Source organism: Dunckerocampus dactyliophorus, chromosome 2, assembly GCF_027744805.1.
Source record: "Dunckerocampus dactyliophorus isolate RoL2022-P2 chromosome 2, RoL_Ddac_1.1, whole genome shotgun sequence".
NCBI classification, from domain to species: Eukaryota; Metazoa; Chordata; class Actinopteri; order Syngnathiformes; family Syngnathidae; genus Dunckerocampus; species Dunckerocampus dactyliophorus.
In genome coordinates, this window is record NC_072820.1 from 42,001,598 (window position 1) to 42,025,913 (window position 24,316).

Sequence of the window (24,316 nt, forward strand, 5' to 3'; positions counted from 1 at the left end):
AGAAATTTCTGATTCAGAAGAATGATCCCTACATGAAAGGTTAGCATTTGTCTTACAGTGTTGACAAACCTTCATTCATCCTCTGATCCACAGATTACGCCTGGACAAAATACCAGAGAGTTGACAATAAAGAGGGAGATTAGAGAGAATGTTACAAAAGCTTTGGTCTCTCTTCCCATTTCTTCCCTGATGGACGTTGATCAGATCAGCTCAGCTTTAGCCCAGTCAACTGTAAGAATGCAATATATATCTATCTCTGTGTCAACATAAACATATTAAATACCATAAATGCTCTCATTATAGCTATGTTTATTTACCTAAACCATGAAGAGGACTGGCTGTTAGTTGGAAGCAGGCAATATTAGGATTAATGAATTCAGAAATTTTAAAAACCAAATTGGGACACGCATCGCATCCGGCGACGATGGAAGACTCGGCGGTAAATTGAATAGAGGTGTTAATTGGAGCATTCATGGTATTACAGCAGATATAGTAATTCATCTACAGAATCACTACCAGTGTATACGTGTCTCATATAATCTGTGCCATCTTGGAATGTTCCCCAGGCTGTCCCTGCTGAGTTGGTGTGTGACGGCTGTCAGGAGAAGGTTCTTGAAGCAGTCGGGAAGATGATCGGCATGATGGAGGAACACGCGAGCCATGATGTTTTGTCAGTGTTTGACACCGGGAGGAACATCCTTAACATCATAGGTACGGCGTCGGTTGCAAAAGGGAAGAAACTGACTGGTAAATTGTCCTTGCAGAGTAAATTTGGAAGTATTTGGTTTGGTTTGGTTTAAGTTTATTACAATGGAATACATCTCATGAATCACAATTCCACATGTCCGAAAGGAGTAGGAGGAAGCAAATCTTATTTAATCCTACCTACCCCCCATCCGTTCCACATCTTGTGTAGTACATACAGTATTATTCACTTCCTGTATTCCATGTGAAATTTTGAAAAATACATCAAAACAATTTTTTTTCCAGGTTATATATAACTACGATTCTTCTATGCCGATCTATTTGTCCAAATTCAACATCAAAATTTTAATTTTCTCTTTCAAATGTTATTTTTTCAGGCACAAAACCCTTGGCCCTTATATAGCTCCATTCAAGTACACTTACGCTGTCTTTCATGTAGATAGTGTGGGTTTGGTTCCTGCTCCATGCCCTGCATCCTTTAAGCATCCTTTTAAGTCTAATAACTAATTTTTTTATATAATATGTGACAATTGCTCTGGTCTTTGTTTGCAGGTAGCTCCCTGACTGCCTTGTCTCTATCAGTCAGTGCCCCAAGTTCTCAGCAAAACCACTCAAGAACTCCAGGGGCAGCTTCAATCATCACCTTGTCCGCGCTGCACAATGCAGGGACCTTAATGCGCGCCCTGATACACGGTGCTGGCGAGGTGCCCCTTTCATTCCTCACACCTTATATCAGTACACTCGGCTTCCATGGCGACCCCTCCAACCTTCTCTGCTCTAAGCAGTCAAACCAGTCCAACCACACGATCTTCAGGCCATCAAGTACATCGTGTCCATTTCATATCCCAGCCACACTCACTACTCTTCTGAAGAGTCAGCGCTCAGAGCTGGTGCAGGTCGTTTTGGGTCTGGATGAGTCTCACTCTTTACTGTCTGCAGCCAACCCTCCTATCTCTACCTCTCTGGTCTCCATGGAGATCACCACACCTCAGGGCGAGCCAGTACCCATCCAGGATTTGGACCCTGAACAAGCCATACAGGTCACCCTGCACAACAAGCATCCTGTGGAACAAGGCGACAGAGGTAGTAACAATGAGAGAAATGATGGACACGCTAATGGTACATGTCCTACTGTAGCGCTGCCACCAGAGGGACGTCTAAACTTCACAATAAAATCTGTGGATGGCATGGATGAGAACGCAGGCTTATATATCTCCTTCAACTTCAGCCTGGTACCAGGTACAGTTTGTTTTTCTCTTAAAGTATTTCAAAAGCTTTTCCAATACATTTACATGCACTGACCCTGGCTACGAAGTCTTACGGCCAATCCCAATTTTACTCCGTAGCCCTTCCCTTTGTCTTAAAACTGAGGGCTAAGGAAAAAGGTTCAAAACAAGTGTAGGGACTTGGGCTTTGGGAATGGAGCGTGATGGTTCGAGCCCCACTGCAGACAGAAATGAATAGTTAAGGAGACATGATGGTCTACTCAGGAATACTGCTTGGGTGCCCTTGAGCAAGGCACTGAAGCCCCCATGTATTAGTGGGGGTGTATGTATGTATTTAAAACTGTGTGTCCAATTTTCACCCTGTGCGAATGAAAGAAAATGGAAATGAAACTTGTGCACCTAATTCTTGTTTTTAAAAATCACTGAAGTTGTACGTTGTATGTATAACAGATATGTACGTGTGAAGTATATATATCGGGAGTGTCCAAAGTGCGGCCCAGGTGTCATTTGCGGCCCGTGGCACATTCTAAAAAATGTAATTGAACATGAAAATAAAAAAAAAAATAGCAAAAATAAAAAAATCACAATAAAGTGAAAATATTAAGAGAAAAAATTGTAATCAATGAGAAAAAAAATCATAATTTTATGAGAATAGTTTTGTAATATTATGAAGAAAAATAAAGTCCTTTTAGTTGTAAGATTATGAAAAACAAACAAAACAACAAATAAAGTTGTAATGTTTGGAAAATTAGTTTGCATAAAAAGTTTTATTGTTATGAGAATAAAGTCCACATATTATGGGAATAAAGACATAATTATGAGAAGAAAATTTGAAAAGTTGAAATAGTTGGAAAAACCCCAGCAGAAATGAAAAAATAGCTGCAATTTTACGAGAATAAAGTCAAAATTCTCCAAAAGAGAAAAAAAGTTGTGATTTTTCAAGAATACATTCGTAATATTATGAGAAAAATAATAACACTTTATTAGCGTAGACTTGAAATATAAAACAAAAATTTTTTACAGTTGCAATATGAGAAACAAGCAAAATAAAGTTGTCATTTTTGGAACATTAGTTTGGGGGAAAGGTTAAAATATTATGGGAATAAAGTAAAATAGTATCAGAATAAAGGCATAATATTACGAGAAGAAAATTCATGAAGATTATTGAAGACGAAAGTTGAAATATCTGGAAAATTAAAAAAAAAAAACCCAGCAAAAACAGGACAAAAGCAAAGATTGAAGTTCATTCATAGGCTTTTCATCTATACCACAAAGCTGAGATGCAGTTTTTTCTTGAAATATATATATATATATATATATATATATATCTATATATAATAATAATAATATATATAACTTTTTAGCACTTCTACATGTGTTGCTTTACAAAATATCATCAAAGTGGCCCTTGCATCCTTCTAATTTGTCAGTATGTGGCCCTCGCTGGTAAAAGTTTGGACACCCCCTGATAAGCACTGTATGTAAAGCAGTGTAGACGTGTGCCCTGGCCAGGGCTCAAACCCGCGTCCACGTTAAATGAGAGTTAAGGTGAGCAGCGCTAGGGAATGAGATACAAGCCCAAATTGTCAACTCGTTCTTCAGTGCAGCTCTTAAAGCATCAGGGAGTGAGGTTTACTAACATACTTATCGCAGAGAAGCTGTTACATAAGTATACGCCATACAAGGTTAATCGTAATTATATATTTTTCTTTTCCAGGTTATACTTCAGTGACATTGGGACATATTAGGATAGAAATGACAAGCGGATTCCAGGATTCCCTCATAAAAGAGTGGCCCATCAATCTTTCTGCTCTGAACACCTTCACAGAGAAAACCGTCTTTCTGTCGCCGCTGTGAGTACGCTGTCTTCATTTTCAGCCTCATGCACATTTTTCCAACTCAAGTTATTCTTCATAACAGTTTGAACCGGACAGAGAAGACACTCGCTGTCAACCTGACCTCATCTGTCGTGGAGGGTGGGCCTCTCCGTGTGTCTTTGTGCGTGTTCAGCTCCCTGTGCCAGTACTACAGTGTCAAGGAGAGGAGTTGGAGTAGTGAGGGTCTCACTCCACTGGAGGGTAGCACACTCCAAACAGTGCACTGTCTGACACGCCACCTGACCATGTTTGGGGCCAGTTTGTTTGTTCATCCTTGGGCCGTTGTGCTGTTGCCGCCTGTAAGTGTAAGCACACACTTACCCATTTGAATGATGCTCCAATGGCTCATTGGTGTCTTGTCTATCCAGTCAGGTGGCCCCATGCTTAATGTGGTAGCAGGGATTATATGTGCTGTTCTGATATTGATTCATTTACTGGTGGGACTCATTGCCCACAAACTAGACCACCTGGACAGCCTGAGGAAAAGCCAAGTGCCTCTGTGTGGTCGTTCTGGATTATACCACTACAGAGTGCTGGTCAAGACTGGCTGGAGGCATGGAGCAGGTCTGCAAAGTACAAAAAAAAGTAATAGAAATATTAATATGCAATTTATGCATGCAATTATCCCATCAGGCACAACAGCACATGTTGGCATCAGTCTGTACGGTGTCAACAAGAGCGGCTCCCGTCATCTGCAAAAGGATGGAGCTTTTCAACGTGGCAGCCTAGACCAGTTTCACTTAGAGACAGATGACAACTTAGGGGAAGTTTGGAAAATTCGGATCTGGCACGACAACACAGGTATATGGTGACCAAAGGAATACGGTGAAACACAATCCTTGCCGGAGTAGGCTTCTTCTATGCCGCTTATCCTCACTAGGTACACCCTGAACTGGTCGCCAGCCAATCGAAGGGCACGTATAGGCTAACAACCATTCACACTCACATTCATACCTATGGACAATTTAGAGTCGCCAATTAACCTAACATGCATGTTTTTGGAGGAAACCAGAATCCGCATTAAGAGTTAGTACATGAATGATAATATCCACTTCATGTTTTTCTTTGTCTTTTTGTTTATTTAGACCACACATTCACACATAATAAAGCTGAAACTCATGAAGCGTCGCTCCGAGGAAGAACGGAGACATGTTTGTGAGTTGGAGCTACATACAGTGGTGTGAAAAAGTTTTTTTTTTTGCATTCTTTGTTACACTTAAATGTTTCAGAGCATCAAACAAATTTAAATATTAATCAATGACAACACAACTGAACACAAAATGCAGTTTTTAAATGAAACCTTTTGTTATTGAAGCAGAAAAAAAAATCCAAACCTACACGGCCCTGTGTGAAAAAAGTATCTCAAACATTTAAATGTGACAAACATGCTAAAAAAATAAGAAATCAGGAAGGGGGCAAATACTGTATATTGTGTTGGAATTACACTGTTGTTGATGTGTTCATGTCAGAATACATTGAGAAAGCATCACATTGTGTGTGTCTCTGTGGGGATTCCCCTTCTGCCATCATAACAGAGATGCTTGTGTGATTGCCCTTAATTACATTAAATAAAATGTACGTAATTCAGTAAATAAATTAGGGCCGCACGGTAGCTTAATAATTAGCATGTTGGCCTCACAGTCAGGAGATCAGGAAGATCTTGGTTTGAATCTCCGTTGGGCATCTCTGTGTGGAGTTTGCATGTTCTCCCCGTGTGTGCGTGGGTTTTCTCCGGGTACTCCGGTTTCCTCCCACACTCCATAAACATGCATGTCCATAGGTCTGAATGGGAGGGTGAATGGTTGTTTGTCGATATGTGCCCTGCGATTGGCTGGCGACCAGTCCAGGGTGTACCCCGCCTGAAGTCAGCTGGGATAGGCCCCGCGACCCTAATTAGGATAAGCGGCACAGAAAATGGATGGATGGATGGATGAAATAAATTAGTTAACACGTTATTTTTGACAGCCCTAATAAAAATATTGTTATGAGCAAAATAAGTAATAATAAAATTTAAATAAATATATAGAGGGTGTAAATAAAATCTTGGTAAGATTCAACAAATTTATTCTGAAAGCACCTGAATAGTCAAAGCTGTGGAAATTATGACACAATGAGATATTGAAGGGGTTTTTTGCCTCATTTTATTAGACCTCTATTAGCGAGGCGGTATAATTTCTTGTACCTATTTATGTACACGATCAGTAGTTTCATACATGATGTTACGTCATGTAATGCAACTGTTCTTCTACACTTCTACACTCCACCTTCTTTTGGAATAAGTGTCCCAAAATGAACCCACATAAAGCCGAAGAAAGCCCTAAATCCATGTGGTACACTAAGATCTGGTGCAACATTAACGAATGACAGTGGTTCAAACTGGCTTTTTTGTCAGCTGATAAGGAAAATTTGGGTTGAATTCCAAATTATTCAACCTAACATGTCAATGCAGGCTTGGACCCATCGTGGTATGTTCAGCATGTGGTGGTCTGGGATCCTGTGACGGACCACATGTTCTTCTTCCTGGTGGAGGACTGGCTCTCTGTGGAGAATCAAAAGAATGGTACAGTGGAGAAAGAAATTCTTGCATCATGTAAGATCGCTCACCTAATGTTCACCTCCCCCTTGAAAGAGAATGGCATTGAATCGACTGCTAAGAGAAAGATTGACTCATCCACAGGTCCTGAAGAGCTTACTCAGTTTCAACGAATCCTGTCCTCCCAGCTTCTTTTTGGGATGCTGGAGCGCCACCTCTGGTTGTCGTTATGGGAACGCCCTGTCCACAGTCGTTTCACCAGGTCTCAGAGGGTTACCTGCAGTGCCCTGATGCTGCACCTATACCTCGCACTGTGCTCTCTGTGGTACGGGGCTGTTGGCTCCCAGGGGCATAGGTTAGAACAGAATTCAAGTCTGTCAAAATGATACTAAAGAGCATTAAAACTGTTTTTATTTTTTGTATTTCAACAAGTGGACCAGTGTCGACCAAACTGTTGGTAAATATGGAGACAGTTGCTGTTGGGATGGTCGTCGCTGTTCTTCTGTTTCCTCTCCAGTGTTTGATCTGCTTTCTGTTTAGAAAAGCCCAAAGCAAGGTAACTTAACACTGCTCAGATCCTCTCATGCAACTTATTTTTAAATACTGTATTATATTTATATTAATATTTGTTGCTACACCCATGCAAATATTTTGTGTTATTAAATTTATTTTGTGCAACATCCTGTTAAAAGGTTTTGATAAATCACCATACTACTTTGATGGCATATAAAAAGTAGTTAAAAAATGTGTCCAATGTTGTCCAATTTGAATAAATGGGTCAGAAGCTTTCTGTAATATGAATATCTTCTAGACTATACAACTGACAGTAATATCAATTTACATATCAATTAAAATTAAACATGTGCAGTCTTGATTCAGATTAGATTGACATGGGAACACATGAAACCTGCAATCTGATGGGACAAAAAAAAAATCTAACATCTAACACAGCCCCCGTGTTCCGCCTTCGGTTCGAACCAATGTCCGCAGAATAAGAGTTGAGAGCCTCGGTTACCGTCATAAATCCATTCCAGAAGGTCCGACTCAAACCAAAACTCACTCTAACCAAGGCAAGTTTTCCCATAGAAAATAATGTCAATCCAATTCAGCTTTTCCTGACAACCAAACATTTTAACACGAAACGCATTTTTATAGACAACAATTAGTTTTACATACAGAAAATGATGCAAAAATAATTACACATGACTAATGAATGAACAACTGAACATTTAACATCACCTGTATTTAACTCTCTTTGCAAAGAATAACCAGAGGGGAGGGTTGGCGTGGGGTTTTGCGAAGAGGCAAGGGGAGGAGAGGAGATTATGCTTGGAGGGCAAGCCCTTTTTTTAAAGTGTTTTTTTTCATTTACAATTTATTATGAAATGTAAAACAGTAGTAGATTCAAGCAGTTGTAATGCCAGCACTGGAGAGAATGATTAGTCCATTCAATTTGAGATTAGAAAACCTGTTCTGTTTTTTTATGACTTCTGTTGGAGAGGTGGTACAATGGGTGTAAGATTCCCTTTTCTCATGTTAGGCACCAGCCAATCTCAAATGGACAGCTAATTGCTCCTCAGACAGAGATTAAAATGGTGACATACTGTGGTGTGAAAAAGTGTTTGCTTCCTTCCTGATTTGTCACACTTAAATGTTTCAGTTAATCAAACACATTTAAATATTAATCAATGACAACACAACTGAACACAAAATGCGTTTTTTAAATGAAACTTTATTATTAAGGGAGAAAAAAAATGCAAACCTACATGGCCCTGTGTGAAAAAGTGATGGCCCCCATCCCCCTCTTGAAATACTTATACACGAGAACAACGCTAAAAACCCACAGCATTTCAGTATACGGAATGAAATTATGGAACGGATGGAGTAAGGAACTCAAACAATGCACCAAGATGAGCGAATTCGAAAAACAATACAAGCAGTTGATGTTTGCTAAATACAAGGCAGAAGAGTCTTGAACTTGTTTTATTATGCTTGTCTTTGTTTTATTTATTTAGTTTTATACTGATTATTATATTTATTGTTCTGTTATGCTTGTTTCCATTTATTTTTATTTATTATTATACTGATTACTATATTAATTGTGAAATATCTTAATAATTACATCATCATATTGTTACATTATCTTATTATTATTCTATGTATTAAAAATCACATATGGAATGCAGGAAGTGAATAATATGTACTGCACAAGATGTGGAACGGATGGGGGGTAGGATTAAATAAGCTTTGCTTCTTCCTGCTCCTTTTGGACATGTGGAACTGTGAAATGAATCGTGATGTATTCCATTGTAACCTGTATGCATGTTCAAATAAAATTAAACCAAACCAAACCAAATCAACATGTCTTGTTCAAAACAGAGGGAAAATGTTCCCTTCCTAACAGAAGGCTTTACTTGCCTTGACTGTACACTGCTTCTGCATCCAAATGACTATGTTCTATTGATCTAAACATTCACAATATGGAATGTGTGTGTAACACAGGTAATCGAGGACATGTCAGTTTCTCCCTCACCAGTTTGTCATTCTGTGGAGATGGACGTCTACCTCGGCCAATCAGCGCTATCAGGCCCGTCTTTCTTATCTCTGTCTGAATCCTCCAGCCAAGTCAGAGACAGTCCCTCATCAGTGAGAATACACACAAATACAGTAGTTTTTCTGCTCAATCCGTCTGTCATACAGTATCTGGGTTTATTCTATAGTTACTGGAGAGCAAAGCCTTTGACTCCAGCATCCTGGACTTCTGGGCCGCCTCTGGTTTGGTGCCTCAGACAGACAGAGCAGTTCACGAAGAAAACACGGCTTCCTGGACATCTTGTGACAGCCTGCTGAAAGAGTCTGAAGCCCCCGACCCCTGCGAAAACTCGCTTGATGCGTTTCCAACTCGCCAGCTAAGGAGGAAAAAGGCTCACATGCAGCTTCACCTGACACCGCCTTCCTCCTCTGACCCACCTGCTACCAAACACACTACATACTCTAATCCATGCTTGCCTGCACAGGACCAGTATGGTCTTTCTACAAATGCTCACAATCACAGTATTCAGACCTTTTTGACTCTGTCTGGTAAGACACTTAAATCAGAATCTAGAATGTATGTATTTATGCAGAGAAGGCTCTGACTATATTGTTCACGCTTTCAGAGGAGAATCTGCTGATGTCGATAGAAGCAGCGACAGGAGACACTGTCTGTTTGACCAAAAGCAACTCAGATAGCGGCAGGGACTCCCCGACGACCACTTCCCCATTCTCAAACACGTAAGGCTTCTATTTAGATTTTAAATTCAGTTTAATGCCTTCCTGCTTTGGTAAGCCTACCCATGTGACTCTTGTCCTTTCATAGCCAGAGCACCTCATGCAGCAGCTGGCCCGATCATGACGAAGATAAAAACCTTCACGAGTCTGAGTTCTTCAATATTGGGCCACATGCGTGTCCCTCCCCATATGAGAACAAACTCTACAAATGTCCGTCTGTACTATCAGTTGACTCGGTGGCCAGCACCTTCTTGCCAAGTCCTTCCCCTGACTGGACAAGATCCTCTTCCACCACACGCATTGGTACAAGAATTTGGTTTAACTTTTATAATAAGTAATAGTCATTTCAATATAATATTTAGTTATTGTATTGTTAATTGTTATTGTTATATATATATATATATATATATATATATATATATATATATATATATATATATACTTAAATATATACTTTTACACCCAGATTCTCTTATTCTAACAGCTGTCAGAATAAGGCTGAAGTCAAGTTTAACAAGTTTAATATTAAAAACGAGTAGACGAGCTGAGCATCCCGGCCAGGAGTCAGGAAAGATGACTCATGATAAATGTGTGTGTATGTGTTTGAAATTACGTAATTAAAGACGAACATGGCGTTCCAAGAGAAAAGTCTTGACTTTGTAAACGATATATCAATATCTGAATATGTTTGAACAACACAAACAAAAATACACAGATATCTGTGACAATAATCATAGAAGAGAACCGGAAAATATCAATCTCATTACGCTAGTATCGATCTGATACTGATACTACCCTGGTATTGATGACTCACTTCCATAACAATGAAAAACCACCATTTTAAAGTATGGCCAATAACGTATGGCCACGTAATTAAAACTAGTTGGGTTTTGGCTTTTAACATTGATGTGACCCTTGCGACATCTTGTGTTAAGATGAATTTAGCTCTCTCTTGTATATTAGCCTCCATCAGCATGTTGGAACTGATAGACTACACTCTCTGACCTCAGGCATCGCTCGAGCTCAACCCAGCTGGCTCTTTCCTCCCTGGGTGCTGTGCATGGTCTACCCCCTAGTGGCCGTGCTGATCGGAGCCTGCCTAGCTCTTGTCGGAATCTACGGCAGCCTCTTCTCCAGAACAGTCGTCCTCATGTGGCTGATATCAGCGCTTTCTGCCTTGCTCACCTCTGCTCTCCTGCTGGAGCCTCTCAAAGTCTCTTCAAACATGTCACCTCCAGTAGTTGGTCATACCTCTTTGAGCTTTGGTGTATAACTCATGTATTTTTGTGCTTAGGTTTGCGTGCAGGCCTTGATCTACACTATAGTTTGGCGACCTGTGGATCCGCAGGTAGAGGACCAGCTGGCTCAGGAGACCACAGTGGTGAAAGCATCTGGAGAACACAGTGGGAAAGTTCACCCGCCATGCGGCTACGGGCTGTTGCAGGCTAAGGAGGAGGCTCGTAAAATTTGTGCACTGAGGTCACTCATGAGGGTGAGAAGAAAAGCAACCTTTCTGGCCTGAATTGCAATTGATATTTATCTTCACAGTCTTTTGTATTGTCTCTGAAGCACTGTGTGTACCAGCTGCTGTTTCTGTTGCTGGTGCTCCTGGTGAACTACCAGGGCAGTGTGGAACTAAGGCAGGGCAGGTTGTTGCACTCTGCTGTTAGACGGCAACTTCACGCTGCTCCCTCGGGGGTCCCCAACTTCACATCGATCATAAGGTGAGCACTGACAATACAATACACCATACACCAGGACCTTTTCTAAATCCAAAGGGTGCTAGGCGGCATTTGTTATATTTTTATATGTTTAAAAAAAAAAAAGAAAGAAAGAAATAAAGAATAAAGTTGTGTTTAGTTGTGTCAATTTTAATAATTTTTAATGACATTCTAATTACATTAGATTTCTTTCTTTCTTTTTCATTTTATTTGATTACATTGGACAAACCATATGCATTGTACACGTGCTAATTTGTAACATTTGTCCACAAGAGGCTTTTAAAATGATAAAAATATTACATTATACATTATATTACATTGTCAATATACAATACATTGTGTATTTTTGCTCACTTTTTCCCATTTTTGCTGTTTTTTTGTTTAATTTTACTGCGCTCGAGCCAATAAAAAAAAAACAAGCCACAGACCCTGGTCCCTGGCCCTGGCCTGAAAATTGTAATTAATTGTTGTAAAAAGAATGATGTTAAGGTAGTTCTGCAGACAACTAGCATCACGAAGCATGGGCTATTCTAATATTATGGGTACGTTATTAAGCTACAGTACATGCAAGGTGCTCCTGATGGTATTTCTAGTTTACAACAGACACAGTGGTGCATTCGTTAGGCTGGTACATTGGCACTGGGGATAAGGGATTGACCGACCACAGTCTAAAATGTTTACTCTTGAGTTGTTAAATGTGAACACGATTACAGTATCTTTTTAAAGGCACAAATTTGTATAGCTTTGATATTACATTGTGAAAGTCTGCCTACTGATGTGTGTAGTTTATTTTCCTACTTCCTGCAACCTCCACTGGCCACGCTCATTATCCACACCAAGTAAGTCAAATCTGGGCTTGTCTTGATCCATGACCATGACCACAATCTGTTCCCCACAGCCTGCCGATGTGCTGATCCGATCCTCAGGATCGGGATCGGCTGCCGATCCGCTGTATTTGTGAAGATCGGATAATATCAGCTTCCGCCACGAGATCGGGCCAATCCGGTTGCCATATCACATTCGTAACTCTGAGCCACACTCCAACACTGTAGGTGCAGTAAAGCGCTGCAAAGCTGGTTGCCACTCGACTCCTGCCACCCGCAAGAAGAAGAAAACGTAACATCACCATGCAGACATGTCCGCGGTGTACCGTGGTGGTTAGTTTCTCGTTGGACGCTGGACATTCGGCCCCGTAACTACAGCGGTAGTTCCCTCTCACTGTGCCCGGACTGCTGCGTCATGGTGTATGGAACTCGCACGGGAAGTGCCGCTCTGGTTGCATACAATAGGTAACGCACAAACACTGCTAAACATGTCGAAAGGGCGGCGAAAACCTTGGAAACTCCTGTGTTACGGAGCGTGAATAGCGGGGTTCGCTTAGTTTACCCACTGACGACGTGCAGGTTCTTAGTGAAAAAAGACGAGAGGCACGTTTATTCTTGCACCCGGCGCGTATCAACCGTCAGTTGCCATTCTCAACACACACAACGCAGTCCGGCCTTCAAAATAAGAGCGCTCTATGTCACATTTGTCTAATTGTGTAAACAAAATAAGGTTGTCATTAAAATATCTTACATTAATAACGCGATTGGCATTATCACATCTTCCTTACCCACTCTATGCTGGTAAAATAAGTGGAAAAGGTAAAAAAAACTTACTTCTAAAATATATAAACAGAAAAAACGGAATTTGGGAACAAATAAAACGGATTTCACAGGGCCCTAAGAGAATTTGTTAAAAAAGTCTTAGTCCTACCCTAAAATTATTTTGCGCGCCCATTTTTTTCCAGTTTTATCTTTTATTGGATGGACTTTTATTGGATTTTTATTGGATTAGGGACCTGACTCACAGAGGTTTGTTACAAAAGCTAAACAATATTGTTGATCAGGCTGTGTAATAAAAAGTACATTCAGCAATACAGTAATTGGGTTGCATTATCTTTAAGGGTTTCAAGAGCTATTTTCATAATCATATTCAATTCCAAGAATTCATGTTTGTAACAAAACATATAATTATAAAAATGTGGATCGGGACATCCCTAGTGTAAATATTTAATTGCTTGCACTTTCTCTCTCTCTTTGTCTGTCTCTCCATCCAGCTGGTCAGATGCAGAGCAGTGGATGAACACCACCTTGGTTACACACATGTACCACAACCCTGTGCTGCACCTTGTTGGGTTGCCTCGGCTCCAGTATGCACACACACCGAGCTGGGCAGAGGTGTTCGTTTTGGGAAACAGCAGCATGGTGACCCGACGGTTTCTGTCTGACCTTCACATGGGAGGCTTTTACACTAAACAGTAGGTGGAATTACTGTACACCACCTCTACACACTGTATGTACAGTATGTGTTCATTAGTGCTGTCAAAAATAACGCGTAAACAGCAATAACTAAATGATTGAATTAATTACGTTAAAGTTTGTACGTTATTAAAGCATCTGCCTCATGGCAAGCCACACCTCTCTGTTCTGACGGCAATCGGAGACAGAGTGAAGCATATTCACAGAGTCTGACGCCCTTATATAACTTTATTCTGACCGGAACACATCAGCAGTGGAATTCCATCACGACATATTAAGAGCCATTCCTTCTTTATTGCGGTTAATTGGTTCCAGACCTGACTGTGGTAAATGAATTTTCACGAAGTAGGAATCCTTATTTATTAATGGAATAGTTTTATAGTCAGAGCATAAAAAAACTCTTTACAACCTTCTAAATACGTTTTTAACATTATTAGAACCCTCTAGACCAAAATAACACCCCGATTGTCACCTTTACTGTACACTCATCCATCCATCCATCCATCCATTTTCTATACCGTTTCTTCCTCATTAGGGTCGCGGGGGCATGCTGGAGCCTATCCCAGCTGACTTTGGGCGACAGGCGGGGTACACCCTGGACTGGTCGCCAGCCAATCGCAGGGCACATATAGACAAACAACCATTCACACTCACATTCATACCTATGGGCAATTTAGAGTCGCCAATTAACCTCACCTGCATGTTTTTGGAATGTGGGAGGAAGCCGGAGTACCCGGAGAAAACCCACGCACACACGGGGAGAACATGGTCTTCCCGATCTCCAAGCTGTTACTGTGTTGGCCAACGTGCTAACCACTAGACCACCGTGCGGCCTGTACACTCATATTACTCAATATAGTAGACATAATAATAGAAAATAAGATATAATATCGACTCACACGTTAGCATTGGGAGAGTTCCTTTTTGTTGTTTCTTTGTTTTCTTCTGGTACTTCCTGCAGTCTCTTGTGTCTCATCAATGTAACATACAGGTAATGTAACATTACTGACACCTTGTGACCTGTGTAGAATACGACATGACGTGTCTTTCAGTGCATTTTCTGAATGTCTTATGTTTTTATTTTAGTTTATTTTGTCACTTTTATGCTTGAAAATAATTAATTTAGGACAAAAATACATAAAATGGGCTTAAACATGCAAAGTTTTGACCAATAATAGGCCGCAGTCAACCATGAAATAGCGATGATTTATTAATTACTATATTGTGAAAAACCATGATAGTGTTAAGCCGCGGAATTCAAAGCCCTATGTGGCAAGGGACGACTGTATCTCCAACTTGCGAACATGTCTCTCATGCTCCCCCCATTCCGAACTCCGAACATCACAACATCTTTATTATGCATGGATGTGTGATCTATATAAACTAACTAGGCCTGTTCTCTCCATGCTGGCTCAGCGCTGTTCACATGATGATGCGTTCAAGGGCACTGCGTAACTCTTAATGTAGAAGTACAGTTTGCTCCAAATACACTCAAACATGTGAATTCAACTTATTGTAAATTATGCAATGTGTTTGAATGCAACCCGTCATTGGTCGTAATAACACGGGCAAAGTCTGATTCAAATGTTCTGCTACTATTAAAGAGATTAGGCTGGGGGGGGTCGTGCTCTGCCGGGCGCTTGGGCGTCTGTCGCCGTTGCGCTTTGTGCGCTGCCGGGCCGCTGTCTGTGTCCTCGCCTCCCCCGGTCTGTCTGTGGGCTTGTCGGGGTGGGGCTCCGGTGCGCGGGTGGTGCGCTGTCGGCTCTGGTGGCATGTGGCTGGTCTGGCTTCTGGTGGTTTGTGGGGGCCGTCGGCTGGTCGGCTGCTGGTCTCGCCTTCTCGGCTCTGGTGCTTGGCCTCCCTGCGGCTTGGGGTGTGGTGCTCCCGCTCTCTCTTCGGGGTTTGCTGGCCCGCGGGTGTCGGTTGGCGCTGTGTGGTGGTTCGCCTGGCTGCTCGCCCGTTTTCCCGCCTGCCTGCTCGGTTTCCCGCTCTCCTCCTCGCTGACTCCCCTGTCTGCCTCGCTGGCGGCGTCCTACCGCTGGGGGGGTGTGGCCGGGTGTCTTCCTGCTCCCCGGCGGTCTGCGCTCTCCGCCCCTGGGTTCTGAATCGTATGTCTGGGACCCCGGGGTCCCCGGCTCCGCTGCTCCTTGGGTTACCAACGGGGGACAGGGTGGGGCTTCCGGGTGTCAGGCAGTCGACCACTGTGTGTGTGTGTGTGTGTGTGTGTGTGTGTGTGTGTGTGTGTGTGTGTGTGTGTGTGTGTGTGCGCGCTTGAGTAAGTAAGAGTGTGTATGAGCGTGCGCATAGGGGTGTGTTTGTGCGTAGGAGTGTGTATGTGCGTGTGTGTGGGTGCGTAGGAGTGTGTATGTGCGTGCGTGTGTGTATTTTTATTTATTTATTTATTTTAGTTATTTATTTGGGGGGGGGGCATACAGGGGTTTGCTCCGTGGGGTCAGGTGCTGGGCGATACATCTCTGCCGCCCGTGCCTCCGCCGGGTGGGTGGAGGGTGTGCCTCCTGCATCCCTTGGCGGGGCGGCCCTGTGTCGGGGGTCGGGCGGGGGTTGGCCCGGGGCGGGCCGGGCTCCGCTCCCTGGGGGTGGGGGTGGCGGTGGGCGGGAATTGGCGCTTCCGGCGCGGGCGGGCTTCTTTCCGGCTGTGGAGGCGTCTCTGGGCCTGCCGGTTTGTGGCCCCCGGTACCCGTCTGCCTTTGTGGGGTGTGATCTCTCGCTGGTCTCAGGGGTTGGCAGTCCTCCGGCCCGCTGGCGCCCTGTCCTTGGCTGGGATTACCTCTCTTCGGCCCCTTACTGGTCTTCCCGGGGGGGGGGGCTCTCTGGGCTGGCTCTTGGGGCACTGATCTTTGTGCTGCCTGCCCCTATGGGCCTGGTGGCCTTCTGGCGGCCGGGGCCCGGCCTTGCTATTTGGGGCGGGGCTCTCTGGGAGGTGGAAGGCGGCCCCTTTCCTTTCATGCACTCTCAGTGACAATCACACGCCCACACATTCCTGCACCTTTATATATATATGAAGTCTTCCTTACATACAGAGATACCTGTACATATGCACACTCACAGTACATACGTACTTCCCCACATTACTCACTGAGTTAACCAGGGTGTTATTATGTTGTTGGTTTTATTACAGCGACGGTGATTTCAGCAGTCTGACTATATATATATATGTGTGTATGTGCGGTGTATATGTGTATATATATATATATATATATGTATATATATATATATGTATATATATATGTATGTATGTATATGTATGTATATATGTGTGTATATGTATATTTTTTTTTTTTACAATGATGTGCATTACAGTAACTTTGATTCTATTCACTATCATGGATAATCATTTCATTACTACAGTTATGTGTAACTGTTTCAATGCGGTATTATCATGGTGATCACTATCATAATTCATCATTTCATGACTGCTATTGTGTGCGACTGTTTCAATGCAGTATTGTCATTGTGATCACTGTCATAGTTCATCATTTCATGACTGCTATTATGTCTGATTGTCATTGACAGCTTTGTCATTGTGGTTGTTGATATTGATTTGTCCTTTTTTTTGTTTTTGTCCCCTCTCGCCCCCCCCCCGTTTCCTTTTCTCTTCTTCTCTGTCCCCTCCTGCTCCGGTCCGGTCGCTCCAAATTTGCTTTATAACAAGCATCAAGGAAGAAAAAAAAAAAAAAAAAAAAAAAAAAGAGATTAGGCAAATAGATTTTTAGACATGTGTGCTAGCTTTTATCTTGATGTATAGTTTCAATTCATTTGGATCTGTTAGTACCTACAAATATGTATAATTGTGTCCTGCCATTTATCTTTCTGCCCATTATAGGCAGTAACAATGGGCATATTTCACACATAGTTGCAAATGGTGATTAATCATGATTAATTTATTTTAAAACTGTGATTAATTTGATAAAAAAATGTAATCATTTGACAGCCCCACTATATACTGTACATGTTAACATGATTTACTGGATCGTTTGCTTCAGTCAGAATTGATTACAATAGTGGACATTTGACGTTAATACTGTTTTTTTGTGTTTTTTTTTAAATCCCTTCAGGTTCAAAACTGTCTCTTTGGATTTTACACAGTACCACAGAGAGTCTGGTTTATTTCTCTGTGCGTCCATTCAACTAGATCAGGCACAAAGAGTCACTTCCTCCCTCTCTATTCATCCACTTCTCATCCCGTCATCTCACAAAGGCTTGGACCTTCATCTGGTTCTGACGGTAAACTACTGCTGCTGTATTTTCTTTATAACCAATTAAAACTCATCCAAATAATAAAACATTCGGCTTCCTGTCGCAGGTTCTCCTTCTCAGCTCTTCTCTCCTCATCTTGTTTGGGGAAGTGCGGTCCATGGCTACTGAGCGTGCTCAGTATCTGTGTGAAGGCAAACACTGGCTACAGCTGCTTCTGGCTGCATTATCACTGGCGACGAGTGTTCTCCAGCTCTGCTTTCTGTCTCAGGTCACGTCTTGTCTTTCCCAGGTAAAAAACAAAAAAGTACGTTTAAAGCTTCTGGACAAATGTATTGAGATACAACTCTTTTTGTAGTTTCCCTTGAGCCTTATACTTCTAGTAAACTTTGTAGGAGCACCCAGTTCACGAGATCCATAAGTGCATGTTTGGATGTGTTTGCTGTGGAGGAACTTGGGATGGAGGACCCTGACCTTAAGCCTACCTACCACTTTTGGTTTGCATTTGAGCTAGGGATGCACCTATCTATCGGCCGATTTCCGTAAAAAAAAAGACGTGATCAGTGTATGCCGATAAACGCCTTTCACAGCCGATCACAAATTTGCAAATCCTACACGTCTGCTGTGTCATACAGGGTTGCCAGCAAAATGACGCGTCAAAATGAGCTTGGCACAGGCTACTCCAATCGATACCAGCGTGTTTGATCACTCCCTTACCTAACCTATCTCCATTCGACTATTCTTGCATCTTTGTTTACAAGCTTTGCCCTAGCTATCACCTGCTGAACTTTACATTGGCGGCAGCTAGGTAGCTAACTAGCTAGAGTTATCTGTCTAGCCTCTGGTCTTCGGACTCCAAATGTGACTTTTTACCACAGTGACATTTTGTTTTTAAAACAAACTATGCAGTTGGTTCAGAACTCATTTGTGTCCCACGGGGAAGCCTTAAGTGGATATCACGTTCATGGGGTACGTACTAACTTTTTCAAGTGTCACTGAACAACTTTACTGTCTTGTCATTGTATTAATTATGTCTTGTCCTCAAAACGCTATTAACATAAACACATAGTGTGTCCAGCCTTATGATGATGATACTATCACTGGGGTGTCCTAGCTTGCCAACTAATTTTGGGTGAAGAAATATTTCCTTCTTAGTAGTTTTTTTATTATAACTCTTGACTGCAGATTTTATGCCTTTACGTCATGACAAATGAGCACAAAATAGCTTAAAGACGATGGCTTGGTAAATAAAGTAGTGTACAATGCAAATGTTGCCAGTCATAAATAAAACAAAAATAGTTGACAGCTCGAATAGGGATGAAAGTTGGAGACCCCTGCAACCAGGGCACTGAATTTATTTTGTTTTAAATCAAGCAAGACAGATTTAATAAAGATATTTATTTGTATTATTCTGTTAATTGATTTATCTTGAGCTAAAAAACAATTATTGAACAGTTTATTTCCCATGTACTCCAAAACATGCATCAAATTAAATTCAGGTTTGTGCCAAATAGTCAAAAAAATATTCACACAAATAAAGGCAAAAAAAAAAACAAACAATCTGCCCAAACATTTATTTCTTAATAATTAATTTTGCCAGGGGCCCTTGGAATTGTCTGACAAATATCGCTCATTATAAATAAATTTTAAAATGCACAGTTAATGTTCATGTGATCGGTATCAACCAATCTCACTAAAGGATTTGGTGTCGGAATCAGCAGCATAAAACCCGGATCGGAGCATCATCCCTAATTAGAACGGCAATGGTGATCCAGTCAGGCACTTCCTCAGGTCCAACGTCACATAACGTGATTTCTTTTCCACATTTTGGAGGAAGCAACTCCACATTCACTCTACTTACCAGATGTCCCAAAACATTTGCGGGTCCATTTTTGACATTTGTGCATAAAACTCCACAAAAAATGGTCAGAGCACTTGGGGGGTGAAAAATACATGACAGGTTTCCAACATGTTCTACAAAATATCAAAGACTGAGCCAATAAATGTCGGATTATTATTTTGGTGTGAATCACAATATGGGGGGAACTATGGCGCTTGCGCTCTCCAAGTGCTCTTCTAGTTTTATCTAACATTTAGTGTTGATTTTACACAAATATGGGAACTACTCAGTAAGACTTACACGGTTAAGTGTTTAAATGATTTCAGAGTAGGCCTACACGTGTAGGCGCACTTCTGTTTGTTGAATTTTGTGGTTGTAACAGGTAACATTTTAAAATGATTACAATTTTTACAAGTTTGTAAGAAGTATAATGTTTTGCGGCTGAAGACTACTTTTTTATTACTAAAAGAGGAGGCTCTTTTGATGGCAAAGGTTGCTGATCCCTGACCTAGTCAGCCTATAAAGCCCTCTTATAAAAACACCTCTTAAAAACACCAACGTTTTATGTTATGCCGTATTTTGCCATATTTTGGTCATTTTAAGCATTACTGGAACATAGCAAGGAACGCTACAGTATTTCCGTCAATGACAGCAACAGAGAAAGAGTGTTTGCTATCACTAATCATGGCAGACTTTGTGAGACTCACTGCTGACTACTACTTTTTACTTTTATTCTCCCCAGGCAGAGAGTAACGTTGCCGGGTGCTTGGCCGATCCATCTATAGGGTTAACACTAAGCCATTCTCATAGCGTTATCATGTAGCACCAGTGGTAAAAGTTTAATTCATCACTAATAAAACAGCCACTTATAATGTCCACTCTCACTGGGATGCTGACTGATGGGATGGTTTTATCTTTCAGCACAAGAGTCGTGCTCCTTGATGAGCTGGTAAATGATGCAGCAACTCCGTAAGCTTGCATCGCCTCTTGGTAGTGGTGTGAGGTGTTGTGAGTGAGGTGCTGTGTCACTGCGCCAGAAAAGTAGCTCTTTGGTATTAGCTCCTACAAAAACAATGTCGCTGTAGCTTGGTTAATATGCAGGTCACGTTATGTGAATGGAACATTGTTGGCGTTTTTTGGAGAGGTGTTTTAGAGGGCTTTATAGGCGGAATAGGTGCTTCCCATTACGTGCATTGTTAACTACCTCGGAGTAGCTGTTTTTCTCTCTTTAGAATGCACAGAAAAGGGAAAGACGTGTGTTCACATCTCACATAAGAATTGCGGATGATTGGCAAAATTCCCCCCAAAAAGTGCAGTTCTCTTTTACAGTAAATACTCTTCCACTAAATAGTATGGAAGCCCTTTTCCGCAACTGAAAGATCAACAATATCCCGGTGGTAAGTCATAATTATGAGATAAAGATTTGAAATTTTGAGATAAAAAGTCATCATTATAAGATAAATAGTCAAAATTATGAGATAAAAAGTCACAATTATGAAATAAAAAGTCTAATACCACCTGAAGAAGGAGGCACACACAGTTTGTATCTCATAATTTATATTTTTTATCTCCTAATTATGACTTTTTATCTCGTGATTTTAACTTTTTATCGCATAATTTCAATTTTTCATCTCATAATTCTGACTTTTTATCTCATAATTTTGAGTTTTTAACTCATAATTATGACTTACCATTGGGAATTTTTTTCTTTTCTTTCAGTGGCAGAAACAAGCTTCTATGCATAAGGTACATAATTAACCCGTGTATCCACCTGTTGCCATTCTTACGACAGAATAAGTCACGGCAAGCTGAGGGGTGTACCATGAGATTTTTATCACGGAAAATATGTCCCTTGGCTCAATAAATGTTGGGAAACACACCGATACTCAAATATACGGAAAGAACAATGCCTGTTTAACACACTTGTACCACTTTGCAAATAAACTTGGGATTACTGTGGTGTTGTAACGTGCATCTGATCCTTCCTCATCGTTTAGCTGCGGTCCCAGCCCAACAGCTTCATTAACTTCCACGGCCCTGCTCTACTGACTCAGAGGTCTTCCCAATGTGCGGCTATCTTGCTCACTCTTCTGGTTCTGAAGGTAAGTGCGTGGTTACAGTTCCCCATTACAGCACACAAAACCATACTCCAATACAGCTTTAAATTGTATCTTGAAATACACACTTTCATTGCTTTGTGTGCCAGCTGTTGGGAACCTTAAGGTTTGTTCAGAGGTGGATTGTGATCATCAGAGTCCTGCAAAGAGCTTGGAAGGAGTTGTGGGCCTTAAATTTCCTCTTGCTGCTACTGCTGTTGTTCTGTACTCACCTCAGCAATACGGTAAAAAAATGAATTGATTATCAATCCAAAAGAACTGCATTTGACATCTCTGTGCAATGGTTTCAGCTCTTCTCACACTCAGTGGAAGGGTTTCTGTCCATGCGTCAGGCTGTAGTGTCATTGCTGTCCATCCTGCGCGGCCGGATCGGCCTGCAAAGACTATGCAGTGTCCACCCAGTCCTCGGGCCCCTCTATGGCCTGTTATTGATGGGGGCTGGTCTCTGGCTTTTGGCCAAACTCTTTGGAGTTGCTCTCATCCGTGCATACAGGTACTAACTAATTCATTTGTTTTTTGGTGCAGTTGTTTTTGGAATGTGTGTGTTTTTGGCATTTGCAGCATTTATCTTACTTCTTCTGATCTTTATGGTGTTTTTGTGTTTTGTATCATTTGTGTTTTTGGAGCATTCGGGCATTGCTCCACGTATGGATTGCCATCTCTTTCATTTTCACGGTGACTCCAGATCATATACTTAAGTGCAGGGGTGTCCAAAGTCTGTCCCGCGGGCCGCTTGACATAAAGCAAAAAAAAAAAAAGTTTAAATGCTGAAGATTTGTCACCAATAACACAAAGCTGATATGAGATATATATTTAACTGCTCAGCATATCTTCACCTATGTTGGACTGGATTAAGCCTGTTTAATATACAAAAGATGTCCATTATCATAGTAGCCTCGGCATACTTCATTTTTTCTGTATGTAAAATTTTCGACACCACTGCTTTTGTGGTCTATCATCTCTGTGGACCAGCCTGGACACCTCTTATTTTGCTTTAGCGTTGACTAGTTTACCTTCTGTTTAGCCCTCATTTGTGTGTTCACTCCTGTCGACTTGTATTTACCACAGTAGCAAAAAAGTAGTAAAAAAATGCACCACAACTCTAAAATTACTCCTTACTGAAAATTTAAGTTGGTACAGTAGTACAGAATCAAACATATAGTTTACATAAAGTTAAACATACTGTATATCAAAAATGAAAATAAGTATTGTATTTATATGCAAATATTAAAGTGTACATAGAGCGTAAGTCCACAATAAGGTTGAAAACAAATTTGCTGGGCCTTTGTTGACCCTTTCTGTAGTTCGTTCAGGCATACAAAAGTTGGTTTTTTGCAACAATCAGAAGTAGTTTGTTATATCAGTTAACTTCCCGAAAAAGTAATTGGATTAGTAATGAAATTACTCCTTCATAAATGTAATTAGTTAAGGTAATTACTGTGTTACTTTTTGGAAAAATCTTAACATATGTAAAATAATTTGGATTTAGCTTTGTAGTGTTGAGTGCCATTGAGAGATGTTTCATGAAATTAGGCTGAGGGCTGAGCTCGAGACTTGCAGTTGTCTTCAAAAACAGTAGGAGGCAGTGTTTTTTCCTGAGATTGAGCAAGCGCAGCTCTTCTTGACTAGCTATTTAGCTTCCTGTGAGGAGTAGTGAACAGCGGCGACTGAAGCGGCATTCAGATCGTTGGTATAGATATCAGTGCATAACAACGCGCCACATTTCGCTGTCGGTAACGGTATCGTTGTTGTAATGTTTGAAATAGTAATTAATTTGATTACCTGTTACTGGAAAACAATAATGGCGTTCCGCCCGACATTAAGGTGACCAAACGTCCTTTTTCAGGTCGTTTTCATGTCCTGTACTATTGTACTATTGTTTTTTGACAGACCAATATTTCAAATAAAGAGTTTCTATCATTATTTAATTCCAGAGATTTTAATGCAAATGCAGCAATGTAAGACAACACGAAAACTAAACCAACAAATTCATGGCAACAGCTGTAAACACCATCAGAGACGGAAAAAAATACCCAACAACTTCCATACTGTTCATGTGATGGACTACAAACAAGATTGTTTGTTTTTTGTTATTTAGGGCTGAAAAAGCAGACATTTATCGTCCAAAAACAGAACCTCAGGACTATGAGATGGTGGAGTTCTTCATCAAGAGACTCAAGCTTTGGATTGGGCTCACCAAGGCTAAAGAAGTGAGTATTGCATTACAGTACATCCTCGGTATTTGTGGGAGTTACATGAATAGCAACAAACCGTGAATGACAGATAAATAATGCCCATTTTTGCCTCATACTTATTGGTGTTACCTGGTCATCAGGCTACCTTGACATCTGTGCTTCCATCTCCTGTGGCACCGCCTCCATCTCTAGCGGTGGTACTCTCAGCTAGCCACACAGGGCGCAGATATGCAGCAAATGCTCAATCGCGAATAGAGGGGAACCACTGTATTTGATCATTCTATTGTAGCTTGGTGTCTTTGAAAATGAGTCACTTT

At 41.2% G+C, this 24,316-nt stretch overlaps 1 protein-coding gene across 2 annotated transcripts in view; it reads left to right on the forward strand.

Annotated features, from left to right (window-relative positions):
• The window catches only part of pkd1b (polycystic kidney disease 1b), a 48,106-nt gene that overhangs the window by 21,851 nt on the left and 1,939 nt on the right, over positions 1-24,316 (forward strand). For both annotated transcript variants that reach the window (XM_054769145.1, XM_054769146.1), the window contains 24 exons: positions 94-231; positions 567-711; positions 1,258-1,944; positions 3,649-3,784; positions 3,852-4,107; positions 4,177-4,372; positions 4,442-4,609; positions 6,258-6,398; positions 6,486-6,696; positions 6,774-6,897; positions 8,844-8,987; positions 9,062-9,422; positions 9,500-9,614; positions 9,700-9,914; positions 10,622-10,824; positions 10,906-11,103; positions 11,181-11,335; positions 13,431-13,631; positions 17,709-17,877; positions 17,957-18,139; positions 21,685-21,789; positions 21,894-22,028; positions 22,095-22,297; positions 23,903-24,014. In XM_054769145.1, coding sequence (XP_054625120.1) covers positions 94-231; positions 567-711; positions 1,258-1,944; positions 3,649-3,784; positions 3,852-4,107; positions 4,177-4,372; positions 4,442-4,609; positions 6,258-6,398; positions 6,486-6,696; positions 6,774-6,897; positions 8,844-8,987; positions 9,062-9,422; positions 9,500-9,614; positions 9,700-9,914; positions 10,622-10,824; positions 10,906-11,103; positions 11,181-11,335; positions 13,431-13,631; positions 17,709-17,877; positions 17,957-18,139; positions 21,685-21,789; positions 21,894-22,028; positions 22,095-22,297; positions 23,903-24,014 — 4,701 coding nt within the window. The remainder of the gene's footprint in view (positions 1-93; positions 232-566; positions 712-1,257; positions 1,945-3,648; positions 3,785-3,851; positions 4,108-4,176; positions 4,373-4,441; positions 4,610-6,257; positions 6,399-6,485; positions 6,697-6,773; positions 6,898-8,843; positions 8,988-9,061; positions 9,423-9,499; positions 9,615-9,699; positions 9,915-10,621; positions 10,825-10,905; positions 11,104-11,180; positions 11,336-13,430; positions 13,632-17,708; positions 17,878-17,956; positions 18,140-21,684; positions 21,790-21,893; positions 22,029-22,094; positions 22,298-23,902; positions 24,015-24,316) is intronic.